Source organism: Garra rufa, chromosome 2, assembly GCF_049309525.1.
Source record: "Garra rufa chromosome 2, GarRuf1.0, whole genome shotgun sequence".
Lineage (NCBI taxonomy): Eukaryota > Metazoa > Chordata > Actinopteri > Cypriniformes > Cyprinidae > Garra > Garra rufa.
In genome coordinates, this window is record NC_133362.1 from 48,725,711 (window position 1) to 48,745,568 (window position 19,858).

The 19,858-nt window shown below is 45.2% G+C and overlaps 1 protein-coding gene across 1 annotated transcript in view; it reads left to right on the forward strand.

Annotated features, from left to right (window-relative positions):
• LOC141326518 (inactive phospholipase D5-like) overlaps positions 1-19,858 on the forward strand; it is a 65,877-nt gene that overhangs the window by 24,504 nt on the left and 21,515 nt on the right. Inside the window, exon 2 of the mRNA XM_073835260.1 lies at positions 9,850-9,986. Within this exon, the coding sequence (XP_073691361.1) occupies positions 9,850-9,986 (137 nt within the window). The remainder of the gene's footprint in view (positions 1-9,849; positions 9,987-19,858) is intronic.

The following is a 19,858-nucleotide window of genomic DNA, read 5'->3' on the forward strand; positions in this document are numbered from 1 at the left end:
CAATGAGCTAAAAAACACTAACAACATGTAGCATTACACAGTGTTTTCTTGTGTAAAACAAGGACACATCTCTGTTTATAATTGCAATATATATTGTTTATAACTGCAATATATGTTACTGGAATGAATCAGACATGATGCAGAATTCGTCAATATTTTATGTTGTTTATTTATTTTTATTTTTTTGCACTAAGTACAGTTTTTTCCAATTGCTAACACACAATTTTTCAAACTAGTCTGGTTTTATCAAAATACTTAACACAATTCACAAAACCACACACCCAAACGGCAAAATACCTCATATATCCTGTAAAATGAAGCACTGCAACCGAAACTACACATAGCATTATCAAAATCAAACTTTTGCATGAAATGGCACACACTTCATTCATATTACCAGATTTTTGCCTAACCAACTACACACTCTTGGGCATAATGAAAAGCACCCCCATCTTTAGTATGCTTTGCCATAATACTAAAATATGTATCAGATTGCTCACATGCACAGAAATATGCAGATACACACACATCTTGTTGCAACATTTTTTTTTTTTTTTTCACTACAGTAAACAAGTCAGTGCAACATATGCACAGCAGATATATTGTAAGGAGTGAAATTATCTCCTCATGGCTGTAAGGAGTGAAATTATCTGCTCATGGAATTACAGTTTTTTACAGACGCTAGGACACATTTCTCAATACTTAGGTCACTTTTGCAAAACTCTTCACACAATTCTCCTAACCGACTTTCAGCTTGGCAAAGCAGTTCATTTCACATTCAAAATGCACTACAACTACCAAAACACTTTATTCAGGTCTCAAATAAACTCATTCTTCCAGAACACTAGCAAAGGTTGACAGCCGACAAACACACTTTGTCACCCACAAAACAATGACCTAAAAAACACTAACAACATGTAGCATTACACAGTGTTTTCTTGTGTAAAACAAGGAAACATCTGTTTATAATTGCAATATATATTGTTTATAACTACAATATATGTTACTGGGATGAATCAGACATGATGCAGAATTCATCAATATTTTATGTTGTTTATTTATTTAAATTTTTTTGCACTAAGTAATTCCAAAATACAAGAATTTGTATACACACCATCCACTGATACAGATACAATAGTAATGCTAATCTACTCGCATTTTTAGATTTGAAATACGTTTCAATAAAATATTGCTGTTGAATTTTGCTGTCTTATTCAGTTTTGTATTATGTTATTGTTTTGAACATAAGTTTAACAGTTTTGAAAACAGTATGTAAGCATGTGCAAAATGTCCTGTGCGTACAAAGATTTTTGTCAGTTGTTGTGTCTGAGTGAGAAAAGAATTCATGAAATTTGAGAGATGTAGTCATTAAATGCATTTTGTGCCAAAACAATGATAATTGATCCTCAGTTTAGCCCACATAGACTTCTGTTGTGCTCACTGTGTGAAGAGTTTTGCAAAAGTGACCTAAGTATTGAGAAATGTGTCCTAGCGTCTGTAAAAAACTGTAAAATACAGTACGAACAGATGGCATGCAACAAAACAATAAACCTAAGGGATCTTCAAAGAAGCCCAAACACCCCACCATGCTACTTTGAATTCCCCGCCTCTCACTCTCACACTCACACCTTTCTCCCTAAAAGCTTTTGCTTAAAGTCACATGTGGAAGATGCACATGATACTCATGTTATATCTTGTGAATGTATTGTTTTTTCCCCTTCATGTTTGGAATCATTTTAATGGTCTCTGTGCGATTGGTAAAATGGTCTCAATTTCATAGCAGTCACATATACTGTAAGAAAGATTGGAAACTTCCATAGAATTGGGTTTGCTGCTATTGGGTGTGTTTCCCCTTTAGGAGCAGATGGGAACCTCCAACCAGGTGCGAACCTGGGGTTGCGAGAACTCCTGAAAGACCAAAAGGTCTTTGTATTTTTACAACTGATTGGAATATTTGTTTGTTCTGGTCTGGTATATAAGGCAAGTGATGAAACACAACTTGGGGATTTTTGTAGCCAAAACCCCCACACTGTATGTATGCGAGGGTCTCTGGAGCTAAACCTCCAGGTCTCTCTCATGCTGCAGTGTGTCTCTCTGGTAGTCAGGTATGTCTTTCCCACTCTTAGATACATCTTTGAGTCATTGAGGTTATGTATTTATCTAAATTGAAACTGAATTGGGTTCTCATTGTTTAATTGTGTAATTGGCATGATAGATTTTACCTGACAAATAAAATGTTATATTTGGCTATTCTGATATGTCCTGAAATCAATATGACTAGTAAATTGTGAGGAGACTTTTGTTATAGACATTAGGTCCTCCAACGAACGAATAACTGAAAATATGGAATGTCTAGAATAATCAAGTAGTTAATTCATAATCGATATTTGTGATAACCTTTTGATTGGAAATACAGTCTAAATTTAATGATCACTTAAAATTGGAGTCAGATTAGAACGGAGCAAGACTAAAATTGAAACGCAAATCTTGAAGCGCTGTAAAAGACCGAACATGTAGTAAACCTTCATCCAGATCGCTGGAACTTCGTTTTCGGGCCAGTGAATCGGTCCTTTCAATATTTACATGGGACTGAACAAAAATATTCTTACAAAAAACAGTAAACTGAAAAATAAAATTTCAGAAAAAATATATTACAGTTAAAAAAAAAAAATTCTCACCCGTGGTCTTTTTATAGTGCTTACATCCTGATTGAAGTGTTCACAATTAACCATTGAGGTGTTTGGCCAGGTGGCACATGTAATTGGCCAATTAGCTCATGCAGTGTCATTTTGAATAGCAGTGTTTTGAAATGGCAAGCATGTGACTTTATGTCAGATTGTTGTGTCTTATGCAGAGAACTGTTTTCAGTGCATTTAAAAAGTGTCATTTTGAAGAGAGTTCATGAAATTTGAGAGATGTAGTCATTGAATGCATTTTGTGCCAAAACAATGATAATTGAGCCTCAGTTTAGCCCACATAGACTTCTGTTGTGCTCACTGTGTCAAAAGTGACCTGAGTATTGAGAAATGTGTCCTAGCGTCTGTAAAAAACTGTAATAGTGTTAGATCTCAGCACTATACTCCACACTGTTGATCACTAATAATCCTATAGATCTGGTGGCTTAATAGCTTTTTATTGTTTATAGTTACACATGATTTTTACACATCTTTGTTTCTCATGAGGTCTGAAACAGTAGGTGTTAGTTGTTCCATTAATGTGTAAGCCACTCAAGAACATATTTGAATCCAGTGTTACTGTAAAACAGGCATTTTTTCGGACATGATTAAAACAGGCACTACCCAGTTAGGGTTATTTACATCAACTTTCATCTCTGTCCATTCCAGGATTTGTATATTTGCCAAGCGCAATGGTCCTTCTTCCCAACCTTGTAACTCTTCTTTTGAAAACTACACAAAGTCTAGAGGTTTTTAGAAAAAAGAAGCATCAAACAAGATCCTGCATTTACATTTCCTTTCCACTGGCGATCCATCAGAGAAACCATTAACTGATAAGGACTAATGTTACCTGGGTTCCAACACCTATGGAGGGGATGATACATATACGCCAAATCTCTAATGCTTTTTTTTTCTCCTTGAATTCAATTACAAATTCTCTTGTGCAGTTTATCTTAACATAGCTGGTAAGAGGCTGGTCTGAAACTCTGACCATGTCGAAATGGAATATTTGGCTACATCCCACAAATCATGGGCATTACCAGTATAGGGCTGGTTCTAGACATTTGGAGACCCTAAATGAAATTTATGTTGGAGGACCGTGCATCCTTCCTCTCCTCCACCACCTTTAACAATAAATAAAAAGCACTTGAAACAAATATGATTCCCAATAGTTTATAAGCCCTGATTACATATCTTACATTAGTTTTCTAGTTCATTTCAATAAAATGATCATAATAGTTGACAATTGTGTATTTGAATTAAACAAGCACTGATTAGCACCAACTTTAATGAAAATGTACTGTTGACAAACATATGATGAGAAAAATATATTGCAAGTCCCATAGAATTAAAGAGTTAATGTAATGAAAATGCATAATGATCACTAGCTGTCAAATTAGTTGCAGTTTTGCTTGTTGCTCATATCCTCATTTGAATTTTAGTCTCCTTGCATGTTACATGAAAACTGTACTGCTGGGCTTTTACACCCTCCCACACACACATGGTAAGGTTATATGTTATTTATGGGGACTCTGTAGTATTTTCTATTCTCTTACCCTAACCATACCCCTCATACAAAACTACTGGAAATATTTTATTTTCAAAAAACACTGTTTTGTATGAGGTTTACACTTCCAGTGTAAACCTCACAAGCAATAAATTGTATGATTTTTTTTGTTTGGTCTTTTTTTTTTTGCCTTTTCCGTTGCCTTTGCCTCATGACTCACAAAAACAAACAATGGTGGTTATTAGTTATTAGGAATATTTATGTCACGAATTGAGTCGTCCTGTAATCATAAACTCTTGCACTACACATCATGGACTTCATTCCCCCACAAGCCACTGCACTAATCACTGCATTCACCTGCTCCTTGTTTCTCACTGCACTGATTACCGCTCACACCTGCACATCATTTCTAGGACTGCATATAAACCACTCTCACACCTAGCTCTTGGCGAAGTCTTGTATTGCCCCGGCTGCATTTCTGAGCGTTTCTTCCCGTGTTTGTTTTCCCATGTTTGATTCCTGGACTCCCTCCCGTGTTTGATTCTCGCTGCCAGCCCCGACCTTTCTGCCTGTGTTTTGACTACGATTTCTGCCTGCCCCTGTGTGTTTGTTTTGTTTTGTCTTATCTAATAAATGCTGCGAATGGATCCGCTCGTCTCAGTCCGTCCTTGTGACAGAAGACTTCGCCACTACAAGGATCCAGCAGCTAGTATGGTGTCATCCAGTTCCAGCACGAATTCAACAGTACAGATCATGCGTCTCAAACAAGGTGAGCGGTCTGTTGAGGAGTATGCAATGGACTTTATTGAATTGGCAAATCAGTCTACTGTGGATGAGGCTTGCCTGATGATTTTCTTCCGTGGAGGACTCTTAGAGCCATTGGCTTCACTCATGCCCATGTTTGCACCTAACTGGACTTTACAAATTTACATTGACATTGCTCTGCAAATGAGTGGCTCTCCTTTTACTGTGGGAATCAAAGAAGAGGACAACAATGTTCCCACAGTAAACTCCAGCTCAGAGCCACTACGCAAGATGGCTGCCACGCCAGAGTCTGCACACACGATGGCCGCCGATGTTCCTGAGTCCCCGGCCAAGATGGCCGCCGTTCCTGAGTTCCCGGCCAAGATGGCCGCCAAGCCTGATTCCCCGGCCAAGATGGCTCCGTCCAGCCTCCCAGAGTCTCCGCTGGTTCCGCCCGGCCGTCCAGAGTCTCCGCTGGTGCCGCCCGGCCTCCCAGAGTCTCCGCTGGTGCTGCCCGGCCTCCCAGAGTCTCCGCTGGTTCCGCCCGGCCTCCCAGGGTCTCCGCTGGTGCCGCCCGGCCTCCCAGAGTCTCCGCTGGTTCCGCCCGGCCGTCCAGAGTCTCTGCTGGAGCCGCCCGGCCTCCCAGAGTCTCCGCTGGTGCCGCCAGGCCTCCCAGAGTCTCCGTTGGTTCCGCCCGGCCTCCCAGAGTCTCCGCTGGTTCCGCCCGGCCTCCCAGGGTCTCCGCTGGTGCCGCCCGGCCTCCCAGAGTCTCCGCTGGTGCCGCCCGGCCTCCCAGAGTCTCCGCTGGTGCCGCCCGGCCTCCCAGAGTCTCCGCTGGTTCCGCCCGGCCTCCCAGAGTCTCCGCTGATTCCGCCCGGCCTCCCAGAGTCTCTGTTGGTTCCGCCCGGCCTCCCAGAGCCTACGCTGGTTCCGCCCAGCCTTCCAGAGCCTCCGCTGGTTCCGCCCAGCCTCCCAGAGCCTCCGCTGGTTCCGCCCAGCCTCCCAGAGCCTCCGCTGGTTCCGCCCAGCCTTCCAGAGCCTCCGCTGGTTCCGTCCAGTCGTCCAGAGCCTATGCTGGTTCCGCCCAGCCTTCCTGAGATTCCTGTCTGCCCTGTTCTGGCCACGGAGGCCATGTATGGACTGTCTAATTTCCCACCCACCCTCCCTACTGCTCCAGTCCCACCACCTCTGTCTCCTGACAGTCCCTCGGCTCACCTTCAACCCACCTTCGGTGCAGAGGAGTTGCCGTGGGTCTGCCAGTCTCCATCGGTGTCCTGGCTGGAGGATCCCTCACCATCGCCTCCAGCCTCAGAGTCCTGGACTCCGCCTCGGCCCTCCGACCCTGTGGCTCCACCCCGGCTCTCTGCTCCCTCGTCTCCGCTGTCGGCCGTCGGTCCACCAGCTCCTCCGGGCTCCATCGTCCCTCCGGCTCCGCCCTGGTCGGTCGTCGCCCCACCTTCGCCTCTACTCCTCCGGCTGCGCCTCGTCACTCCGTCCTGCCGGCTCTGTGGACCTCCTCCCTCCCGCGGGCACAGCCTCGGTCCTCTGTCGCTCCGGCTCCGCCGTGTACCTCCGGACCTCCATCTCCGCCTTGGTCGCCAGAGCCTTGGGTTCCGCCTTGGCCCTCTGGATCCTCTGTGTCGCCCAGGACCATCGACTCTCCGGTTCTGCCTCGGGCTCCACCGGCTCCACCTCCGTCAGTCGGCCCCATGGAGGAGCCAACCCTTCCTCCACCATGGCTTCTCCCTCCACCGGTCCCGCCTCAGTCCATAGCTCCATTACCCCCACATGGACCTGGCCCTCCATCCCTCCCCCTGTTCCGCCTCCGCTCCACCACCCTCCGGTTTCATTATGTGGTTAGAGCGTCTGGAAGCCGCTCCTTGGGGGGGGGGGCTCTGTCACGAATTGAGTCGTCCTGTCATCATAAACTCTTGCACTACACATCATGGACTTCATTCCCCACAAGCCACTGCACTAATCACTGCATTCACCTGCTCCTTGTTTCTCACTGCACTGATTACCGCTCACACCTGCACCTCATTTCTAGGACTGCATATAAACCACTCTCACACCTAGCTCTTGGCGAAGTCTTGTATTGCCCTGGCTGCATTTCTGAGCATTTCTTCCCATGTTTGTTTTCCCGTGTTTGATTCCTGGACTCCCTCCTGTGTTTGATTCTCGCTGCCAGCCCCGACCTTTCTGCCTGTGTTTTGATTACGATTTCTGCCTGCCCCTGTGTGTTTGTTTTGTTTTGTTTTATCTAATAAATGCTGCGAATGGATCCGCTCATCTCAGTCCGTCCTTGTGACAATTTAATATGTACAAGTCAGACACCGAAAAAGAACCAAAAATTAACATTTGCTGTCCCTCAGGCTAACCAAGATGTAGGCTACTTTTTTCTTTAGTAGAACACTTAAGATGGGGAACTCGTGGTCCTTGGTAATTGCACAGATGCCACCACTTTGTAAGGTCAAAGGCAGATACAGACAACACATTATAACATTATGACCAGGAAAACAAGAGTCTGGAGCACAAGATTTCTGTCCCACCATGGGTATTAATTTTGTGTTGCTTATGTTTTTTGACTCACAAAGTGAAGTCACCCGTTGAGCTGCATTTTAGGATTTACCAAGGACCATGAGTTCAGCTAAAAATTATCTTTTGTTCAACTGAAGAAAGAACATCAGCTACATCTTGCATGACCAGAGAGAGAGAGTAAATGCACAGCAAATGTTCATTTCTGGGCAAACTATTACTTTAAAGGGTTAGTTCACCCAAAAAGTACAATTCTTTCATTAATTACTCGCCGTCATGTCGTTCCAAACCTGTAAGACCTTCTTTCATCTTCAGAACACAAATTAAAACATTTAAGATGAAGTCTATTAGATCCTTTTGCTCCCCAGATCTGGAATATCACACGCTTCTATGCAGCTACACACAGATCCAATGGCATCGCCATATTTACTAATGATACAATCACTGATCACTGACAATAATAAGGCAGTGCGCACTCTGACAAATTTGTGTGAGGAGAACCACTTCTAACTTAACATCGACAAGAACAAGGAGCTGGTGGTGGATTTCAGGAGACAGAGAATACTCCCCCATCACCATTGAAGAGACACTTGTGGAGCGGGTAAACTGCTTCACAAGTGAAGAAATCTGCAGCTCTTCTTTTTGAGATGGCTGAGGAAGTTTGGAATGAGCGCCAACATCCTCAGATCATTCTACTCCTGCACTGTAGAGACTGCATCACTGCCTGGTTTGGAAACGGCACCACTGGCAGCCGCAAAGCTCTGCATAAAGGGGGCATAACACACACAGTTTCACCCAATCTCATGTTAATCTTGGGTACCTATAGAGTAGTACTGCGTCCTGCATATCTCCAAAAAGGCTTTAGTTTTAGAATATTTACAAAAAAAGAAAAAACAGCTTTAAGATTCTCTCAGAAAACATTCTCTAGTTTGTTTATAAAACGTTCACCAACAAACACACTTGCAAATCTCAGTTTCTGCACTGGAAAAATCAAACTGCATCCACTGTTCACGTAACGCTGGGTTCTTTGGGAAGCTGAGCAATGTTATCTTTGCCTTACAACCAAAACCACACTTCTTTAGAGACATTCTTCCTGAGTGAGTCCTATGCAGCAGTGCAGCCGAATGAAGCACGTTGATGGGCGTGCTCTCGCTCTCGCTCTGGTCAATGTGTGTGCGGGAGAAATGCCCATACAAGGAGTTCCACCCTTCAAGACGTCATGAAGAGCCATGATTGAAAAAATCTTTCCGAAACTTGTAAGAAACCTGGAAGTGGGTATTGGGTACAGAAATACTCTGTTATACGTCCAAATTGGCCATGTTTAGCATGAGAATCCAACTGTTTAACAGTGTAAATAACTTAACATGCATGAAACAGCATTGACACCCCCCCCCCCCCCCAACTGTAAAGTATGTCTAATTGTATACTATGTATTTTGTGTATATCTAATTGTATATTGTGCAGTGTCATCTATGTATTGTATGTAAATTGTATTCTGCGCTGTCTGGAGCACACTCAAGAATTTCACTCACCATTGCAAATGTGCTGTTTTGTGATGTTGACAATAAAAATGATTTGAAGCTGATAACGAGTGAACCAATAATTCTTGTTTTCACTGTAACTGCACAACAGCAGGTAAATTTGGACACTATGCACTCTTTTAAATTTGCACATGCATCAGGGGCGGACTGGGACAAAATTTCAGGCCGGGAAATCTCACACTTATTCAGGCCATCCCACACACTCACACCAAATTTTGAAACCACAGACAACAATATTTTTTATATGGCCATCATCACATAAAAAAGTTTAAATCGACTGGGTAAAATAATTAAAGGTTAACTCTTGAACTTCCATTTTCCTTTTTAGTTTTTTTTTTTTTTTTATCTCTCTGTCTCTCCTGTGTGTTTAGTTTTTTAACTAATTTTCTTGTATGTGTCACTTTTTTTCATCAACACATCAGCCAACTCATTATAATTTGTTTGCACATAGTAAAGGCCTACATTTAACATTTTTCGAAACTCGATGCCAGTCAAAACTAAATGATTCATGATTTATTAGAGTTTTATTATTGAATGATGAAATTCCGAAATAACCACTTGCGTACATTCAGCAGGCAACAAAAACAATAATAACAATATTATTAAAAAATAATAATAAAAATTGGAGGGCAGCGGGCCAAATTGGCTGCCAGGCCACCGGGTTCTCGGTTCTCCCGATGGCCAGTCCGCCCCTGACATGCATAGATAAACTTTAAACTTTCAGCTGAATTGTTTCTTTCTGCATATAACCAGGGCTTGATTGTCTTTCTCCAAGGCAAAGCAGTTGCTTATATACAAATTCTAGCTCTGAATGAGTGTTTTTGCTTCTTCCTCTTGTTTCTTGCAGTCTCAGCACAAATGCATTGTGATCTTTGCGCTGGTGTGCTGCTGTGCTGTCCTGATAGCATTAATATTCTCTGCTGTAGATGTGTGGGGGGATGACGAGGACGATATCGCTGAAGGAAAATGTAGCAGTACCTGCCGGTAAGCAAAACTCAACCCTCACACCGAACACGTGACAATAGACTCATTGTCTAAGTAGCTTGAAAAAAGTGTATTCGACCAAATGAAGTCTTGTTTTTCTGCCTTGAAGACTGCTTAACTTAATTAAATAATTTTATTGATTCACAATGTTATGCATATTCAGGAAATGTGTATTTACAAGTTTAGTTTGAATTACAGCATTGACACATTTATGTTTACTTAAAAAGTGGCAAAAATCTCAAATATCATGTGGGAAAGAGGTATATCTGCATTCTTGCAGATTACGCCATGCATTCTTTTATTGTTGTTGTTGTTATGGACACTTTAATGGTTCAATTAATTCTGAATGAACCTTAAAATATTTATATTAATATATGTTACTTATCTACTTGTGTTATTCATGAATGCATTTATATTGTGTGTAGATGTTATTGAAAACAAGTTTTGTTATCTTGGCTCTCCTCTGTGGCGCATACTGTGTTTAATGAGCAAATGGGGACAGAGGCACAAAACAGTCTTTTACTGCAGTAATGTGGATGGGCTGGTGTGTGCGGCCTAATCTCACAATACTCAAATAAAAACTATTATTTTGGACTGCTTGTTGATATTAAAAATCAATTAAAAAATTAAAAAATAACCAATATGACTACACAAAAAAGAAAGACTGTCAACAATTCTTAAAATAATGGAATTTATGATGATAAGACTCACGCCAAGCTGAACAAACAAAACTTGTTAAAACTAATAGGCTCTAGCACAGCTAGACTGGGCATTTTCATAAGGAAGATAAATGAGCTTTTGAAATTAAAGTAAAAGGCTGATGTGGAAAATTCCTTTGAATAGCTGATGTTCAATGAACGAATTTATATTTGTGTGCCTTTTTGCTCCCTGAGGGTGAGAAATATGCTGACCAGCTGGATTGATATGAGCCAAAAGTTCAGCACTTTTTTTTAATTTTCAAAAGGAGCTGGCTGTATATGGATGGATAATACAAGCTCATCAAATGCTAAATCTCTGGAAAACATGTTCAAACAGATGTAGGACAGGCCCAATGTGGGAACAAAGGTGCATCTCCATCAAAAGATGAAGTACACGAGAGACCTCTATATAGTGTATCATTCATTGTCGGCACAAGCTGTAGCTGAGGCTAAGAGAACCAGCATAAAGACTGCTGCTGCTAAACTTACAGCAGCTCAGCATAAAAAGACAAAGCTGAACATTCAATCAGAACAAGCCAAATTAAATATGTGAAAGACTCAGAATCAAGCTCATGTCCAGCAACTCTGGAAACGGTTCAACTCATTTAGGTGAAATCAGTGATCCAAAACTGACCTTTGAAAAGACTAAATATATTGCTGAAGAAATTTTGCAGCAACAAAAACTGTCAAAAGCAATGTACTGCATTACAGTGCTTCCATAATAACCTCTGAACGCAAAATAGAGGACAAAACTGACAATAGCAGACAAGCTGCCCTTTTTGGAGCACTATACATCTGCTATAAAATCTGGACACAGCTGTCTTTATGTGGACCCTACGATAGGACTCCTTCAGGCAAAAGTCTTCTAAAATAGCGTATTTTTAATAAAGACAAAGTTTTGCCAATGAATATATTATAATATAGCTTCATGTAGGACTGCTGTTAAGCCAGAGGATGGTGTTGCTTTGCAAAACAATGCACGATTCTGAGAGCTCTTCTTTATTCTTTGAACAAACATGAAATATCTGCTGTGGCCGGGCGGGGAACAGCAACAACAAGACAAGAGTTGAGTGAGCCCTGGAGGGTGGATTTATTGAAGCAGTGCAACAGAAATTAACAATACAGGTAAGTGGTGAGGTGATGTCGTCGGCTTCGTGGGGTGCGGTGATTTCCTCCTGATAGGTGTGCTTCCCAGTGATGGTGGCCAGTGAAGGGGTTGGTGCAAAAGACATGCTGTAACCCCGGTGCGTGCAACCCGGAAGTGGGGAGCCAAGCGGTCACGGCGAGTCTGCGGGAAGAATGACACAAAGATCAGGTAAGTCTCACACTGCATCGGAGATGATTCTCAATCCTCTGTTTCTGGCAGTCTGTTTATAAAGCCGGTGTGGCCGTGACCGATTGGCTCGCGGTGAGTGGTTCCAGCTGGTGCTCGTGTGTTGCCAGGGCGACGCTGATAGATCCTCGGGACGCCCGTCACACTCCCCCCCCCCAAGCGACGTCCTGGTCCTGGAGGTGGAAACAGAAAGGGGAGACAGGGGGTGGGTAAGCTGACAGACCTGAATAAGCTGCCCAGGACCGAGAGAGACCGTCGGCATTGGTGTTGCTGGAACCGGCCCGGTGGCGCACATCGAAGTGGAAGTCCTGGAGCGACAGGAACCATCTCGTGACCCGGGAGTTTTTGTCCTTGGCCCGGGCCATCCATTGTAGAGGAGCATGGTCTGTAAAGAGAGTGAATTTACGGCCCAAAAGGTAATACCTTAGCTCCAGGACTGCCCACTTGATGGCGAGTGCTTCTTTTTCCACGGCAGCGTAGTTCCTCTCGGCCCGGGTCAGCTTGCGACTGATGTAGACCACCGGATGCTCCTCTCCCTCCTGGACTTGGGAGAGCACGGCCCCCAATCCCGTGTCTGAAGCATCCGTTTGGAGCAGGAAGGGGCAACTGAAGTCTGGGGCCCGCAGGACTGGCTCCGTCGTTAGGGCCTGCTTGATCCGCTGGAAGGCCTGCTCCGCTTCCTGGGTCCAGCGAACTCGCTCGGGTTGGCCCTTCCTGGTCAGGTCCGTCAGGGGGGCTGCTATAGAGGAGAAGCTGGGGATAAAACAACGGTAATAGCCAGTCAACCCCAGGAAGGCCCGAACCTGGGTTTTGTTCTGCGGATTTGGGGCTTCCAAGATCGCCTTCACTTTATTCTCTTGGGGCTTGACAAGTCCTCTTCCAATTGTAAAACCCAGGTACTTTTCTTCATTTAGGGCAAGGTGGCATTTGCGGGGGTTGGCTGTCAGTCCAGCCCGACGAAGCTCGAACAGCACCCTTCTCAGCTGTTCGAGGTGGTCCTCCCACATCATCTAGGTACGCGGCTGCGTAGGACTGATGGGGCCAGAGTACCACATCCATTAGGCGCTGGAACGTCGCTGGAGCACCATGCAGGCCGAAGGGAAGGGTCCGGTACTGCCAGTGGCCTGACGGAGTGGAGAAGGCGGTTTTTGGCCTGGCGTCAGCGGAGAGTGGAACTTGCCAATAGCCTTTTGTGAGGTCGAGGGTCGTGATGTACTGGGCCCTTCCCAGGCGCTCCAGGAGCTCATCCACCCGGGGCATGGGGTAGCTGTCGAAGTCCGATACTTCGTTCAGGCGCCGGTAGTCATTGCAGAATCTAAGGGTACCATCCGGCTTTGGGACCAGGACTATCGGGCTGGACCAAGGGCTCCGGGATGACTCGATTACCCCCAGCTTGAGCATCTTCTGGATTTCCTCCTCTATAGCTTGCCGGCGGGCCTCGGGGACTCGATAGGGCCGTTGCCGGACAATGACGCCGGGAGGAGTGCGGATTTCGTGGGATAGTATATTAGTCTGGCCGGGGGTGTCGGAGAAGACGTCCAGAAACTGACTGACCAGGTGCCGCAGCTCGGCCTTTTGGGCGGCGGACAAGTTGGCGTTGATGTCAACAACCACGGGTTCTGTGACGGCCAGGGCGACGGCTTGGTCCCTGTCTCCAATCCACTTTTTCAACAGGTTGATGTGGTACAGCTGTAGAGGTTGTCTTCGACCCGGTTGTCTCACCCGGTAGTTTACGGGGCCTACCCTTTCTTCTACAGTGTACGGTCCTTGCCACTGTGCGAGGAACTTGCAGGCTGCATTCGGGACCAAGACCATCACCCTGTCTCCAGGCTGGAACTCCCGCAGTTGGGCCTTCCGGTTATAGTGACGTTGCTGGGCTTGTTGGGATCTCACCAGATGTTCCCGGACTAACGGCATGACTCTGTCGATTTTGTTCCTCATGTCCTGTACGTGTTCAACGACGGTACGGTAGACGGCCGGCTGCTGCTCCCAGGCCTCTCGGGCTACGTCGAGAAGACCACGGGGTTGGCGGCCAAACAGGAGTTCAAAAGGGGTGAACCCGGTGGAGGCTTGGGGGACCTCCTGGATGCCGAAGAGAACGTAAGGTAAGAGCAGGTCCCAATCCTTCTTATCTTCAGCCGCCACCCTCCGTAGCATTTGTTTCAGGGTCTGGTTCAACCTCTCGACGAGCCTGTCGGTCTGAGGATGGTAGACTGATGTTTTGACTTGTTTTACCTTCAGCAGCCGGCACAGGTCAGACATTAGCCGGGACATAAAAGGGGTTCCCTGGTCGGTCAGAATCTCCGACGGGATGCCTACCCGGCTGGAGAGCAGGAACAGCTCACGGGCGATGGCTTTGGCGGTGGCTTGGCGAAGGGGGACTGCTTTGGGGTACTGGGTGGCGTAGTCGACGATGACTAGGATGTGCTCGTGCCCCCGACCAGACCTCGGCAACGGCTCCACGATGTCCATCCCGATCCGCTCGAAAGGCACCCCGATGATAGGTAAGGGAATCAGCGGGCTGGGGGGAGGCTTTCGAGGCGACGTACGTTGACACTCGGGGCAGGCCTGGCAGAAGCTCTTCACCTGGGCTTCCAGTCCCGGCCAGTGGAACCTGTCGCGAATCCGTTGGATGGTATTCTGGGCGCCCAGGTGACCGGCCATAGGGTGAGAGTGGGCGAGCTCAAGGACCATCTCAGTCTTTCTCTTCGGGACCACCAGCAGGCATTTAACCTCCCCCCGTCGCTCCGCGACGCAGTACAACAGGTCGTTCTGCACAACGAAGTGTGGGAGAGGGTGAGGAGCTGGCAGAACCTCCTGGCCCTCCAGGATGTGGACCTGGTGCCAGCAGTGTTTAAGGCGATCGTCCTCCTTTTGGGCCTTTCCGAAATCCCCTCCTCCGGTGACCTGTTGGAACACATCATGGTAGAGGTTAGTGCGTTGGGCGGCAGACTCACCCTCTCTCCCACTGTCAGATGTCATCAGGCAGGAGCGGTATCCGGACCCCCGCGACGGCTGAGGCCACGGCTTGCGGCGGGCGTGGGCAGGCTGTGCGGTCGCGGCCAAGGCGGCGTCTAGTCCCGGCCAGTCTCGACCCAGCAATATAGGGACCGGCAGGTCCTTTAAAACACCGACCTCCATGGTCCATGTCTGTCCACCCTTATGGAAGGTGAGAAGGTTAGTCGGCACCTGACGTGTATCTCCATGGACGCAGGTAATTGGCATCACGGCTTTGGAGGCTGGCCGGGGCCCGAGGGTGTCGGGCCGCACGAGGGAAACTGCACTTCCTGAATCCAGCATAGCCCGGAAGTGACGTCCTCGGCCCATCACGGTGGTCGTCGGCGCTCCTGGGGGAGTTTTTTGGTGGACCACACAGCCTGCCATCCAAGCCTTGACGGTGGGTGACGGTGGGTCCGTGGGCATGGGCTCGTTGCGGGGGCTGGTCGGCCTGTGTACTGGTTTTGGGGTGCCTTCCGGCGGCCGTCGCTCCTGGACCACCCTCCAGGGAAAAGGCTGCGCTCGCTCCCCGGCCTCCCGATGGTAGGTAGCGTCCGCCAGCTCTACGGTTTCGATCCCTCTGTGATGGTTTTGGGCCCCCGCATGCCGGCGGCCTGCCTCATCGAGCGGGGCAAGGCTCTCAGCAGCCGGTCGACCACTACCCGTTCGGCGACTTGAGCTGGGAAGGGTGAATCTTCTAGAAGCCAGTGTTCGGCCAACCGCATCAGATCAGCGGCCTGGGTGCGGACTGGCAACCGTGTTTTAAACTCCCATTCATGGAAGCATTGGGCGGCTGTGGTCGCGGAGAGCCCGAGTCGTCCCAATATCTCTTTTTTTAACTCATTATAATTGTTTTGGGAAGACGCTGGTAAGGAAAAATACGCCCGTTGCGCCTCACCAGAGAGTAACGGTGCCAGTGCTGCAGCCCAAGTACCTCTTGCCCACCCCTCGGTGCGAGCGAGTGATTCAAACATCTTAAGGTAGGCCTCAATGTCATCATATGCGGTCAGCTTGGGTAGTAGCCGGGCAGCGGTGACCCGTGGGTCCGGCAGAGGTACGTTCTGGGCGGCTGGTAACCGTAGTTGTTTGGTGAGCAGTTCAAAACATTGCTGCTGACGGACGCTAACCTCAGCGAGCTGTTTTACAAGGTCCTCCATGTCCACGGGGAGGAGCGCGCCTAAAAAAAAAGGAAAAAACAACCGGAAGTGAGTAGCGGGGCAAAATGGCGGCGTAAACAAACTCTTGCTCGTTGGTGTTCTCAGGCCCGGCTCTTGCCCGCGTTCTCCACCACCTTGTGGCCAGGCGGGGAACAGCAACAAGACAAGAGTTGAGTGAGCCCCGGAGGGTGGATTTATTGAAGCAGTAAACTATTAGTATACATAAGTTCACTTTTAGTATACTAGCAGTACAAACTAAAAACAGATGTAAACTAGTTGTGTACTCAAAGTTTACTACTGTTATACTTAAAGTATACTTAAAAGTATACTTTTATGTACTAGAAAGTGGTCCAATTTAGTCCCAATGAGTACTGAAATAGTTCACTTAAAAATATACTAGTAGTACACTGATATTTGTATACTTACTACATAAAGTATACTTAAAATATATTTGAACCTTACTTAAGTAATAAAATAAACTTGAAGTATACTTCTTTTTTGGTAAGGGTTAATCAGATTGATGCTGATAGAACTCAACCCTCCCAAGATAATGGAGATGAATCATTTACAATCATGGACCGTAAGCAGTGAGGACTTTTCTGGGATCTGTAGAAAATGGATCACTCAACAACTGTTTTTAGTAGGCTATGTGTAAATGTACATTTCCACAGCTAAACCTGAGAATCTGCTGGTACAACAATACAATGAGGGAGACCAATGTAAAATGCCTTTTGAAGACGGTTTAAGAAAATAGTTTCTGATGCTGCTGTTACACAAAATAGACTCTACTATCCATGTTTGCCTTATTGAAAGGAAACCCAAATGCCTAATAACTGTCAGGTAGCAGTGCAAAGACCTCTGTCAGAAGATTCAAGACAGAGCCCTTCTTCAGTCTATTACATTCTAGAAAGGCCATTCTAAATTAATGGAAAAGGTCATCAGGCCTTACAAGCACTCTCTTGGGACTTCTCCTGTGTTTTTGCCAGCAATCCATCACCCTGATAGCGGACATTGAGAAAGTCTGCAAGAATACTAGATGGTAATCTATCTTTTTGCAGCAGTCAGTTCCTCTAGCAGTGCAAGCTGTGCATTAATGAAAACCGCAACTGACAATGAAGACACATTCGCTAAAGAAGAAGAGGAGAAACTTACAAGATCTATTCAAGTTCAAATACTCATGTGATATACAGTATATTTTTTCCATGTCTTTTCCCAAAGATGGCAACATGGGTTAGATGATCTCCCTCACCTGTCAGATTTTAATAGCCAGAACTGTATGATAACCAAGAACACCATAACCAGCGAGCGGATCTCCAGAATTTTTAGGGTTCTTATGGCTTTGGAATAACTTGAGGGTGAGTTAATGACAGAATCTTTCATTTTGGCTGAACCATTCCTTTAAATGGAAACTCTCAGAGGACAATATAAGCTTGACATTTATTACCCCCTCAGATGCACATCATGACAGGCCAGGGTCATCACATCTGCATCAAAATGAAGACCTGTCCAATTGAACATCCCATTACTAAGTTCATTTGCAATACCTTTGAGCACGACAAGCCTAAAGGAGCTGAAATGGATCAGTTCATTGTGTTGGTCAGGTCAGCTGGCAAAGCAGATGATGGCACCTTCAAACATGATTATCGTGTGCTGTTTGTCTATGAATAATACCCCGAACAGGTCGGTCAGCTCCTTGTAAATGCCACTGCTCTTCAAGGTCCTGCCATGCTGTCCAAGCTTCCATCTGAAAAGGTTTTCACACTTTCTCACACAAGCATTTTTCTCTGTGTCATCACAAATGCATGCAGTGACTCAACACATTGCTCTGTGGTCAGCAAAATCACATCATTCTATTGCAATTCCAATATTAGTGTTCAGAACTCCCACTGGAACTAACAACACTTTTTCTTCACTTTCTCTTCTGCCGTAGCTTGTGTACTAATCCACTTGAAACTTGGCATTGTCAACTGCTGGTATTGTTGGCTCTTAATTGCTTGTGGTGTTCCTCATTTGTAGGTCACTTGTAGGTCACAGGTGGATAAAACTGCCTTTTAAATGAATGTATGTAAATGTAGTATTAAATACCTGCATAATTCTTCCAGAGGATGTACATATACTCTGGCACTCCATCACATAGACAACAAAGACTTTAATGGAAACATATTTTGAGAAATGCTGAAAATGTGTTGGAATTATGGTTTTTAAAGGGGTTATCAGATGCAAAACTCATTTTTACATGTTGTTTGAACATTAATGTGTGTTGCCAGTTTGTGTACACAACCACCCTACAATGATAAAAATCCACCAAGTATTTTTTTTTAATATCTTTAAAAGTAGTATCCCCTTTTTACAATAAGGTCATTCACAGCTTCCTACTATAGTTGATTGACATGAGCGTCTTACATTAGCCCCGCCCTCACCGAGCTGAAACAGTCCGACTCCAATCGCCATTGTGTGACTCAGGTGCAGAGGAAGACTCTAATTGAGCGATTGAGGTGTTCTGTTGTTGGATGTAATAATGAACATAGCAGTCGTCATTTACTCCCGACATCTGAGCCGACATCTATGTTCGTGTGAATCATTCCTGATGCAGCTTCACCCACAGCCGAAGTGAGTATAAGGGTTTTTTATGCATCTTTGCTTATGGCCTTTCTTAATAATGTGCTTGTTGGCAAGTTTCACTGCTAAATGCGGCGTAACACAGCTAAAGGCGGAGTAACACAGCTAAATGTGGCTAAATACGGCTAAAGTAAACATTACGGCTCACAGAGAGGGGCGGGGCGAGCAGAGCTCATTTGCACTTAAAGGGACCATGCAATAAAATAAGTTGAGTTTTTGCAGAGCTGATTTTGACAAGGTAAAAGGGTGTTTTTTTTACACTACTGTTGAGAATTTTTAACTAAAGTATATTGTAGACCCTAAAGAATCATATGAACTTGTGGAATATGGGCATCCGATGATCCCTTTAATTACAACATATTAGGGATCAGGCTATCAGACTGCCATATTTTTGGTGATACATTTTTTAACATACATTTTTTTTTTCTGAATACATTGTTAAAAGACTGACATTATTCCGTAATACTGTTTTGTTTTTAAACTCTAAACACACATAGCCACAAGGGAGATGATTTATCACTGATTCCCAGTTAAAATCCCATAAGAAAGGTGAGCTTGCACACAATATTTTGTCTGTTTTATTTATTTATTTAGTTTTTTAAATGGTTAATTTGTATGGTCTTAATTATAGGGGTTTGTAAAGATATGATTTAGAGAGAGTATTGATTTAGAGCTATTTAGTGTTGGGACAGGGTGCGGGTAATGTGTCCTTTTAAGATATCCCATTACATAGACTCAATATACAGGCGCTGTAACAGGAGAGGAACTGTGATCAAATCTACATGCTTTAGCAGTAGAAAAAAACATTAGCAGGCACTTCTCATCCGAGGCCAATTTCAGTACAAGAGAGAAGTAAAATCCCTCTGGAGCCACTAACGGTGCTTTAAGTGTTGGAGTTCGAGTGATGATGGTAATGCACAACTGGGACCTCAGTAAATCTCATTTCCTGAATTGAACCCGGGACCTTTAACAGCCAACATCTTAACCACTAGACTACCACAACCCTCCTGTGAATTCTGTTTGCATTAGCATCTACTGTCTGCAATTTGTCTTAAGTTAAGAAGATTA